Source organism: Neltuma alba, unplaced genomic scaffold (genome assembly GCF_004799145.2).
Source record: "Neltuma alba isolate B1F8T4 unplaced genomic scaffold, ASM479914v2 tig00006429_pilon, whole genome shotgun sequence".
In the NCBI taxonomy this organism is placed as follows: domain Eukaryota; kingdom Viridiplantae; phylum Streptophyta; class Magnoliopsida; order Fabales; family Fabaceae; genus Neltuma; species Neltuma alba.
Genome location: NW_021634463.1, coordinates 14,966 through 27,343, shown reverse-complemented (window position 1 = coordinate 27,343; position 12,378 = coordinate 14,966). Strand labels below are relative to the sequence as shown.

The 12,378-nt window shown below is 32.9% G+C and overlaps 1 protein-coding gene across 1 annotated transcript; it reads left to right on the top strand.

Moving 5' to 3' along the window:
* Positions 1-6,177: 6,177 nt before the first annotated feature.
* Positions 6,178-11,209, top strand: LOC114750383 (mitochondrial-processing peptidase subunit alpha). Its single transcript, XM_028938980.1, has 13 exons — positions 6,178-6,316; positions 6,706-6,945; positions 7,065-7,361; positions 7,859-8,026; positions 8,154-8,321; positions 8,449-8,529; positions 8,650-8,716; positions 9,062-9,159; positions 9,454-9,526; positions 9,661-9,731; positions 9,961-10,010; positions 10,574-10,686; positions 10,783-11,209. Exons 1-13 carry the CDS (start codon positions 6,278-6,280, stop codon positions 10,833-10,835), a joined length of 1,518 nt encoding a protein of 505 aa, XP_028794813.1. The 5' UTR covers positions 6,178-6,277; the 3' UTR covers positions 10,836-11,209.
* Positions 11,210-12,378: the final 1,169 nt, after the last annotated feature.

Here is a 12,378-nt window from a genome sequence, read left to right as displayed (position 1 = left end):
CCACCTTCCTCCAATCTAACAGACAACAACCACAAGAACTACAAGAAAGAAAATGTACATATATATACACTCGCGCGCGCGCGCACATATATAATAAATGATGTGAGTGTGTGTGTATTTATAGTAAAATTGACGATTTAATCAAAGATCATAAGATAAAATCGAGGCCACATCAATGGTATATGTGTTTTATTGGGTGTGTTGAACTAAACATGCATGGTTGTTTGGTACTCGTATATTTCCTAGAGTTACACACATCTTAATGCTGGACATGATTATTTTGAATTTGTTTTTTCACATGAATTAAAAAGTTTAGGAGAGGCCAATGTAACCCAAGTTTATGTTGTAAAACCAATAAACATGGTCCTAGTAAAATGAGATATAAGGTCTTTTTAATGATTTTGATCTGTCTGTTGTTATGAGAGCTGTAGCACAGGATCGTCTACAACAAATTTAAACAGCTCGGGCCGTTTCAATTCAATTTTCTCACTTTTGTCTTTAAAAGTATTGTCATTTAAAATGATCATATTAACAGATGCATGCACGTTGACCCTTTTCTAACCCCAAAATAAAAAACAGCAGAGGTAAGTTGTGAAATTTTAGTACTAGTTTAAGGAGATAATTTAGAAGAATAATTTAATAACATTTTGATGGTTACTAATTAAACCATTTGAATATAATCTGCCTTGTGTTTTAATTTTGATTTATATTCATATTTATATTTGTTACCAAAAATTTAATTTAAAGTTACACTCATCAATTTTTTAGCATGTACTTAATTTGTATATTTCTGTACTCTTTAGACCATGAAGTAGTCCGTCATATTATATTAATAAATCCCTTATTTGTCAAAAGAAAAAAATATTTATGTGTTGATTATAAAATAATTACTAATTACTAATCATATATGAAAGCAATGTCATTAGTTCGGATTGGTTGTGTTGTCTTTCAATTTGTATGTTTTAACGATTATCAAAAGGCATTAATTAGTAGTATTTACCTTTCTAGAACAACTTTTTATCGTGAAAAGGGAAAACAACATATTAATTTATTAAAGTTAGATGCCTCTTCAAATGAAATAGAGATTAAAATGGCAATTTGTGATATTTCTCTATTCTGCAGCCTTTTCTTTTTGTTCTGATGAAGCAATAAATGATGATATATAAAATTGTTTTATATGACTAAATTAGATTTTATATATATACTCCTCTGGTCCTATTTATATGTAAAGAGAGAAAATATTTTTTGTCCTATTTATAGGGTATTGAGAGAAATTTTGTATGGATGCACAATTTTACCCTTCATTTATTATTGTGTTGATTTTATTTAAATAAGGTATAATGTATATTAAATAGGAATAAAGGTAAAAAATTATTGAATTTTAAATAAGAGTTAATGAAGTTTAAGGTTTTTCTTGGTCTATGTGAAACATGTTGCAAATGACTTATAAATAAAACATACTACCTTCGGTCCTAATTATAAGAACCAGTTGACTAATTTAAAGATATTAAGAAAGTAAGTTGAGTTAGTTATTTGTCCTAAATAGGTGTTGTCTTTCTTAAAATATCCTTACTAATCAGGTGTATTGATTAGAACTATCATTGTTAGAAGGGTTACTTTGGGGAAAAAATGTATAAATATGAGAGACAAAGTGGATTGGGGTCTTATATTTAGGACCAAAATAAAAGTCAAATAGGGTCTTATATTAAGGACCGGAGGTAGTACTGCAAGTCTAAATTTACTTTGCATATGCAAGTTGACTTGTGTTATTCGTGAGGTAATCAATCTCTGACTCATGCATTAATTGATTAATGTTAAAATTAAGCTTCATCCACGTAACATTTGCAAGCAAGGGTGTTTCATTGATTTAAAATATCAGAAGACACTCCGGTCAACAAAAAAAAAATATCAGAAGACACGCTTGATGTTAAATATAATATGCATGATATCCCAGCTATTTACATTCTATTTTAAATTTACTAGCCAAAAAAATCTATTACCTCCTGTCTTTAATATAAAAGTTACATAACTAGTTTGGAAATATTAAAAAAATTAGTTAAATTAGTTATTTGTTATAAATATGTGTTGATCTTCCTAAAATATCATTTTCAATCATATATGCATTAGATGATTGGAAATATCCCTTAATGGGAACCCTTGTAATCAATAGAGAATTTTGAAAAAATATGAGAGATAAAGTGGATTAAGATTTTATATTTAAGATCAAATACAATTCCAATTAACTATCTTGTTAAGTATAGGAAGTAGTATTTTAAATTTGAAAGACCTCAAAGAAACGGATCAAAAAGTGATCTGTCTGTATAAATAATTTAGTAAATATTAAATTTACGGCAACAAGTAATATTTTATGTTTGTACTTTGTATAGTATATCGACTTGACTATTGGGCTAATTTCTTTCCTGGGAAATTGTAAATAAAGACCCCAAACATGTAAAATTATGATTTGAGATCCTAAATTTGGAAAATAGCAAATAAGGACTCAATCCTGCTTTTGCAAATATAAAATGTGAGTAAAATTTCTGAAATGCCCTTCAGCCAAATTGTGATTTGGTCTATTGAAGTTATCATTCGTTAAAGCGAACTTGTCATTTCCCATAGTCAACTTGTCATTTGGCTTATCCTTAACCAAGTTGTGATTTGGTCTACTAAAGTTGTCATTCGTTAAAGTGAACTTGCCATTTCTCATAGTTAACTTGTCATTTGACTGAGAGGTATTTCAAATATTTTACCACAATTTTATATTTGCAAAAGTAAGATCGGGTCTTTATTTGCTATTTTCTAAATTAAGGGTCCCAAATCATAATTTTACATATTTGGAAGTCTTTATTTGCAATTTTCTCTTCTCTCTTTCTTTTTTTTTTTTTTCCGTGAAGAGGCTTATTTCTATTTTAATATAATGGAGTTTATCAAAGTCAACAATTAGTTCTCGCACTTCTCTTTTCATAGAAGAGGCTGTGGGTATTAGAGCTGATAAAATAGGTTAAACTCATGGGTTCAACCCGCCAACCCACCAAAAATGACATATTATGGTTGGCTAAAAGTCAACCCGTCAGTAAACAACGCTTTTCAACCCGTACCATCTAACCCACAACCCGTCACGGGTTAACCTGCCAACCCGCAGGTTAACCCCCATTTTTTTGTATTTTTTAAATTTATTAATCATTATATGTATATTATATGTATATTATTATATTGTATATTCTATCTAAAAAATTTAAAAAAATACCTATTCATTTATTTATTTGGTATTTTTAATCAAGTACTTAAAGAAAAGATAAAAATTTCATTATATTTTTTATATCATATAAGAAAAAATATTTTAAAAATTAAAATTAAAAAAAAAAAAAGAAAGAAAAGAATAGTTGGCGGGTTGGCTGGCCAACCCATCAACCCACCATAACGAGTTAGGGTTAGCTAAAAACCAACCCACCGTTACAAGGAACCTTTTTAGCCCGCACTGCCTAACCCTAATCTGTCACGGGAGTTGGCCTATATTACCACCTCTAGTGTGTATCCCTTTGTCCTAATAACGGGCCGCTCATCTTTCAAAGGCAAATATTTTGGCTTTTAAGGCTAAACCTAACCCTTTGATAACATCAAATGGCTCGATGCTTCAAAAGTACAAGACTCTTCATGAGAAAAATGAAACTTCTGCTCAATACCTTGGGTGGATTCCTCCATTTGCTTCTCAACCTACGGAGTATTAGGAGTTGTTTCTAGTTGTTGTTTTCCTCACAAGGACAGGTCCTTACACAGTACTCATCCTGGAAACACCACTTCCCATCCAAAACAAATCTCTATATATTCTTAGCTAATAATGCCTTATTAAAATCCTCTATCTCATCGCCCAAAAAAAAAAAATCCATTGTCTTCCCAAATCCACCTAACTTGTTTGACTGACGAATGTTGTTCGTGGTAACAAATGTATCCTTTTACTTCTATTTTTTGAATTACCAAAAGAACTTAGCTATCTTTAACATAAAAGTTAGCTAACTAATTTAAAAATACTAAAAAAAAATTAGTTAAGTTAGTCATTTGTAACAAATCTATGTTGATTTTCTTAAACTGTCCTATTTAATCATATGCATTGAAATTACTTCTTGGTAGGAACTTCTTACAAACAATAAGGATATTTTGAAAAAAAAATTATAAATTTCAGAAACAAAGTGAATTAAAGTCTTATATTTAAACCCAAATTCAAACTTTCGACTAGCTTTTATATTAAGAATCAATATATTATCTTCATGTCTATTTCATGCATAATAAATGATGGTAGCTTAGTAAAAGAGGGTATGCACTAACACTGATGAACATAGGCGACTTGATCAATGTTTAACCTCCCCGCTTGCAAAAGAAAACTAGCCCTCCATTGTTGAAGTTTCTCATCAATCTTGTCCAGCACTTCATTATATAATTGATGATTTTTTTCTGCTCAAATCAACATAAGTGTCCAAATATTTTTCTTTATTCAAATCTAATGCCCAGCTAGCTCAAAAGCTTCATTTGCATAGCATTTGCTAACGCCGGGGCTGAACACAAGAGGTTATTTCGATTTACTGCTACACTGGCCAGCCAATCTACCACATGCCTAGAGAATCCAAAAGGATGAATTGAATATTGGATATTAAACCAAAAGAAAAAAGGCGTATCAATTATATATAACATCAAAAAGGAAAAAAGGGATGGTGGCATAATAAAGACTATGGCTGAAGGACATTTTGGCAGAGAAGATGAAAGGCATCGACCACTTTGAAACATTTCATTCTTTGAAGGTTTCAAACTTAGAAAAGTTAAATTATTATTGCTGCTGTTTGAATATTCAAAAGGTTCCGTTTAAAAGTTGGAATGAAGGCGATGAGCAAGTTAATTAATGATCAAGGAAAAAAAAAAAATTTCTCTCTCAAGAGATAGTAGTGCACCGCCAAAAACAATCTTTTCTTTTCAAAATTAATCTTTTAGTTTTTATCCAATTTTAAAAATGAGTTTTGCAGATATATTTACTCTTGAGCCATCACATGGAATGATGAGAGATCAGAGGTGAAAATTACCATACATCACAATGATGGTGCAAGTGAAAAATATATATTGAGATTAGCGCATAATGCGCATTTAATAAATTTGAGTATATATAGAAAACCCTTTCAAAGCAATTATAACTATTAAGGACTAATTTTAAAATTAGTGTAGAGTAGGACAAAAAAATCTTTATTTTTTCCTATTTTATTGAGAAAATGTAACATGACTGAGATTTATTTATATATCGCTTAAATTTTTACCCTTCTTATCCTTTTAGTCAATATCGTTAAGTACATATGACTAAAAACTTACGAAAAAATATTTAAACACTTATCTGATCTTTAATATAGGACCCAATTGTTGAGTTGGTTTTTTGTCCTAAATATAAGACCTATTTCTCATATATATCAATTTTTTCTAAATTACCCCTATGGATACTCCCTCAATCATAACCAAGTAGAAGAGGAAGAAGAGGTATTAAGAAAAATGATTATGGTATTTTAGGAAAAGCGTGTCACATTTCTTTAATTAACTAACTTACCTAATTTTCTTAATCTAATAAAATTAGTTAAATGGGTTTTATATTAAATATCGGAAGAGTATATTCAAATTTTCAGAGATTATGCACAAATTTAAGTTTGAATAGGCATATTATATTATAGATCACCATCATAACACTTTGTTAGCAAACTAACTAATAACACAAATTTACCATCACGCATTTGGAAGTTTAAAGAAACTTTTGGTCAATTGGCCCAAAAAAGAAAGAAAGAAACTTTTGGTCAAAGTTTTAAAAGTTTGAGGTTGTTTTTCTTATAATTTAGTGCCGTTTATTTGTTATTCTTTGTTAATTAAAACTTTGTAATGCTTATCCTTTCATTAATATGATTTGCCTTTTTATCAAAGAAAAAATTAGTGCCTTTTTTGTAGTTTTTATTATCGAAATTTTTATTAAAAACGATAATTGTTGAAGGAAAAAATTTCTCAAACATATAATCATAAAAATTGACGAAGAAATGAAAACGAAAAATGATGGCAAAAGCAGAATAGCATTTAGTTACCGCAGGCAAGATCCCTCACCGTAGGGATTCAATTGAACTTGTTCCTGAGACCAAAAACCTCGCTTTTCTTCGCTCCCTAGCCACCTTCGTTCTTCGGTGTCTCGCAAAACCTCAAAACACTGAAACTTCTGAAGCTATAACTCCAAGGATTTGGGATTTACTCTGCAACCGAGCTCATCATGTATAGAGCGGCAGCTTCACCGCTGAGGTCTCTCAAGGTGAGCGCCCACTTCTTGCGGCAATGCCTTGACTTTCTGTTTCGATCCTATTCAGTGTTTTGTTGGTAAACTGGCCCTGAATAACTATGGCGTTTGATTGACGATGTCAGCCTGTAATGCATCACCGAAAATTTCTGTTCTTTTTCTCTGGGAAAACTCGATTATTGTGATTGGATGAATGTTTTGGGATAATGAGACGTTATTTGGCCAGTTATTCATTTAACGCCAAACCTTCAAAAGCCGAGGCGGATATTTTTTTATTAATGTGGAGAGTAAATTTTTAGCTCATTTTATTTGTTTGCACGGTGTCATCTTATGTATCTGTTGAGGGGACATTTTGTTTTGATTAATATCCTTTTGGTATCAATAAAAAAATTCTGTGACTTTAGGGCCGTGTGAGTAACTTGGGGACTACTAGGTTTGCAACCTCAAGTGCAGTAGCTACAAGGCCTACCTCTGGAGGGTTTTTTAGCTGGCTTACTGGAGAAAGCTCAAATTCTCTTCCCCCTTTGGATACACCACTTGGGGGTATTGCTCTTCCAGCTTCACTACCGGATCATGTTGAACCAAGCAAGACCAAGATCACAACCCTCTCCAATGGTGTTAAAATAGCATCAGAGACGTCATCAGTATGTTTATCTATCCTTTCATGTGATTTTAATACCAGTGACCTATTTACTTGAAGTTTATGTACTTCATTATATATAATCGTTGCCCTGACTTTTTTTTCTTTCTTGGGTTTTACTAGAACCCTGCAGCTTCCGTAGGGTTATATATTGACTCTGGTTCCATATACGAGACACCATTTTCAAGTGGAGCTTCACACTTGTTAGAGAGAATGGCTTTCAAGAGCACTACTAATCGAAGTCACTTTCGCATTGTGAGGGAAGTAGAGGCAATTGGTGGTAATATTGGTGCCTCAGCCTCTAGGGAGCAAATGGGCTACACATTTGATGCTTTAAAAAGTTATGTTCCACAGATGGTAGAATTACTAGTTGATTGTGTAAGGAACCCAGTCTTTTTAGACTGGGAGGTCAAAGAAGAGGTATTTATTATGCATGAATTTATTTTCTCCAAGATAGCATTACTGTTTTCTTACTCTTACCCGTGTCTGTCTTTGGCAAGGTCATACACCATATTCTGCTGAAGGCCTGGGCTTTACCATTTTTATGGCCTTCTCCCAACATGGATAAAATAGTTTTGGAAAATAACAAACCAATAGTGTCTGTATGAATAGGCCATTCCTTTTTTAATTATTCGAGTGACAGTTTAGTATTCCAAAGGTTCTTATCAAGGGAGAGAAAGTGACTCATTGTTTTTTCTATGTTATATAATTGGAGATTCCTAGCCAAGCCTTTAGATCATTTTTGTTTTGTTTGGATAGTTCTGCATGAGGAAAAAAACGAACGCCTTACATTTATGATTCTAGAGTGCTGTTTTATGCTGACAGCCAATCAGCCGTTTGCTTGTTTTCTGATGCCGGAATGGTTGTTAATCATTCACCGAATTTCTAATATTATGTTGAACCATCTACTGATACAGCTGCAAAAGGTGAAAGCAGAGCTTGGAGAGCTTCCAAACAATCCTCAGGGTTTGCTTTTGGAGGCAATTCACTCTGCTGGTTATTATGGTGCATTGGCTAATCCTCTTTTGGCTCCTGAATCATCACTTGATGGACTGGATGGCAGTGTTTTGGAGAACTTTGTTGCTGTGAGACATGTTATTCTTTCTGATATTGGATGCATACTACTACTACTTATTTACTCTGTACTTGTATTTCTTGTGCTGTTCTTGCCCTTTCTAATTTGGATTCTGAATGTTGGACGTGGAAAATTAGGAGCATTACACTGCACCCAGAATGGTACTTGCAGCTTATGGGGTCGATCATGAAGAACTTGTATCTGTTGCAGAGCCACTTCTCTCTGATCTACCAAGTGTTTCCCGTCCCGAAGAACCAAGATCTGTCTATGTTGGAGGTGATTTCCGTCGTCAAGGTGAAGCAGGAGTGAGTATTAGTTTTACCTCCTCAAATTGCATCTATCATATTTCTTAGTGTTTTATGCAGAGGCTCCAAGCCCCCTATCAAATAAAATGTGTTGATACTTATCTACTACTATATGTTGCAACATCAGGGTACTCATGTTGCTATTGCTTTTGAAGTGCCTGGTGGTTGGCACGAAGAGAAAGATGCCATAGTTTTGACTGTTCTACAGGTGCGCATTGTTTCTTAGTTCCTCTGTATCCAATAAACACATTTTTCTCGAAGTGGCACAAAAGTAGAAAAAAAAATGATATGACGAAGGGATGCATAAAACCAATTGCGAGCATTGCAGATGCTTATGGGAGGTGGTGGTTCATTCTCTGCTGGGGGGCCTGGAAAAGGGATGCACTCAAGGCTATGTAAGTCTTTTCCTGTGTCTTCTTGTCTACAACCAACTTTGGTCAATTTTACTTGTTAAGTTGTCCCATCAGAGATGAGTTTTCTTTCTGCTTGCCTCTGATATAAATATGTCTACGCGCTTATTTCTTGCCAAGTATGGCACCAAGTTGCTCTTCAAATCCTTTGGGTGGAAGATCACGAGGTTGAACCTATGGTGTGCACAACCTGTGGGTCAGGATGTGTGGGTGTGATTGTCCCAGATAAAAGAAAAGGGGAAAAAGAAAACAAGAAGCTTATTTCTTAGCTCTGTATCTTGTGCTCTTTTTAATGTTTTAGGTTGATTTAGTTATGTTCGTTTGAAGCAGATCTTCGTGTCTTGAATGAGTATCAACAGATTCAATCCTTCTCTGCATTCAACAGTATCTTCAACAAAACTGGATTGTTTGGCATTTATGCAAGCACTGTAAGCACACCCTTTACGTTCCATACTTACAATTCCTTACATTCTTGTTATTTGGCTTATATTGTTGAATAAAAATGAACTGCCTTATGTTGTGTCTCTAAATCATAACCCTTTGTTACCTAATGCTGAGAGAAGATGGACTTATAAAAAACTTCCAAGTTGAGGTTACCTTTGACTGACAATATAGCTATTTTGTAGCTTTCTGTTGGCCTTTTGTTTGTTTGTGAATTGGTAATGTACTAGTATTAGTTAATATTATTTTGCTAAGCTTGAGTTTATTTATTGTGGCTGTAGAGCTCTGACTTTGTGTCACAAGCTGTGGATATAGCAGCCAAGGAATTAATAGCAGTTGCATCTCCGGGACAGGGTTTTGCTTGCATCTCTCTCTCTCTCTTGTTCTTTCCCATACAGTTTATTTGTGAAGATCCTGGTTTTTTTTTTTTTTGGTGACTGAAGATCCTGGTTTTTGCTAAATTAAACTTACATTTCCTGCAATGGCAGTTTCACAGGTACAGCTTGATCGTGCCAAAAAATCCACCAAGTCTGCTGTTTTAATGAATCTGGAATCTAGAGTACGCTATCTCTATCTCCCTCTCCATCTCCAGTTAATCTAATTGTGATAATTTAGGATAGGGCCTGTGGTTTTCTTTTGTTTAGACTTTCATTTTCACTTCTCTCTCCGCCTATATAAGAAAACCCTTAAAGCATGTGACTGTATATTATCATGGCATGATAAATTTTTCTTGTGGTTTTTCCTCTGTTTCCCTCCTCCTGTTTTCTTACACATGGTCTCCTTTGTAGATGATTGCATCAGAGGACATAGGAAGACAGGTTTTGACTTATGGAGAAAGGTGTAGATTCTATGAACATGCCTTTTTTGTATGCTTTAATTCCTTAATATCAACTAAAATTTACCCCCTTCCATTTTTGCATAGTTGCTTCTACCTCAGCATGCGAAGCACCATTACTTTCTGAGTCTTCAACATTTGAAGGACACATAAAAAAAAAAAAGCAAATGACACATCTCCTAAATATCTCTCAAGTGTTAATAGCCTTGTAGTCTAGTGGCATGAAAACTCAATGGATCCTGCTTGTAACCTCAGGCCAATAGTACCCATCCTTATTATTCAAGGGGGAAAAAAATAAAAAATTCTCTCAGGTAGATGGATTTGGTTCTTGTTTATCAAGCTTTAATAAAGGATAGGACTCAAGTTACTTAGATGTTTGCTCTTGGGTTTCTTCTTTTTTTTTTTTGGGTTAAAAAAAAGTTTAATTGTGCTGCGAACCTCATGAGTGTTTGAATTGAAAAGCTCGAGAAAACATCAAAACTGTGCCTAAATTTTATAATTCTCGCTATGTTGTCTTCAAGGAGCATGGCACATGTTTGTAAAGAAACTGTTTTACCTCCTTTCAGGAAACCTGTGGAGCAGTTCTTGAAGGCTGTAGATGAAATCACGTTGAATGATATTACTAAGATTGCTCAGAAGATTATCTCCTCGCCTTTGACAATGGCGTCATATGGGGATGGTAAATTAATTTCACAATTTTCCGTTTATTTGGTTTCTGGTAATGATAGCGCCTTCATCTTTGAGTAATGAGACATCTCTTTCTTCTTTTTGGCAGTTCTAAATGTACCCAGTTATGAGTGTGTTAACCGCAAGTTTCATGCAAAATGAAATAGCTCATCATCATCAACTTGACTGAGACATCATAATTTCTGGATCACGCTCGCATCCTTGATTCACAGCCTTATCATGAAACCATCTCAGCAATGCTGATAATAAGACCCAGAGAATTTTTTTGTGCGGATCTGAAGAATCTTAAACAGTTTTGACCCCTAAAAGAAAAACTGATTTGCCTATGCCATTATCTGTTCCAAAAGGTGAGAAGCAGAGGATGCATGATCCTGTCGTTATTCTGCTTCTGTTAGAACTAGCATTTAAACCTTGAATACTCAAGGTAATGTTATTTTTTGCCACATATCATGAAGACCAAATATGCTAGTATGATCTGGTGGTTATTGATCACTGAAAATTTTGAAGTTGATGAATTCAGTTTTGTTTTCATAAAGTGGAATTTACGAAAATAATTAATTTCTTTTGAAATGTTCCGTTGAAAAGTAATATTGGATTTAAGAGTGACTCTTTTAATTTTAAATGCTAATCAAGAAATTCCAAACAAAATTAAAATATTAAATTGAAGAAAACACTTCATACTATTTATATCTTATGATTATAAAATCAAAAGTCAATAAAATATGAAAGGTAAAATATATTCATGTCCGTGCGAGTTTTTATTTATTTATGAGCCCAAGTAGAGCTGTCAATAAGGGCTAGTCCGGCCCTAAAGGGCTAGCCTTTGAAGGGCCAGGGCTAGGGCCTAAAAAGGCCGACCTTTTAAAGCCCACATACTTTAAAATTATCTAATTATTAAAGCCCGGCCTTTAGACATGCGGATTCAGGGCTTAAAAGGGCTGGCCTTTTTATATTATTTTTAAAATTTAAATTCTTTTTAATTATTTAAAATAAAAAATAAAACAACAAAACTTCTAAGATTTTTATTCAAATTATAAATACAAGTAAAATAAATTAGTGGTGTATAGATAAAAAAAATTAAATGCCAATAAACTATTGTCCAAAATAAAAAAAAAATCAAAATCTAACAAAACATGAAAAACAGAAAGATAAAAACCTAGCAGTTAAAGATTAACAATATCAACATCATTATTATCTTTATCTTCATCTTCATCAGTATCATCAAGATCAGCAATATTTGATTGTTCTTTATGACAAGTGAGCTCTTTTTCAGTGATAAAAATATTAAGATTTTTGTCTTTATTTATCTTATCTAAAATAAAAACATGCAGTAGTTATAAGTACAAATAAGAGCCTGAACATTTGTTCGAATAAGAAAAGTTTTACACTTTATTAAGATATGTAAACCAATGATAAATGAAGATCTACTAGTTATTATGGTGATTAAAATGTTAAGAATATCAGCTACCATTCTTGAAAGAATTGAAAATTGATTTTAATTTTTCTTCCACAAGTCCAAAACATCTAATTCTTTCCAATTATTTAGCTTGAGTATTAATTGTTCTAAGTATTTTTCTAATTTAAACTTATTCATAAAATACTAATCTATAACTTTATAAATATATTGATAATAATAAAAAAATGGGCGGGCTTAAAAGGGCTAGCTCTTGGCCCTAAAGGGTTG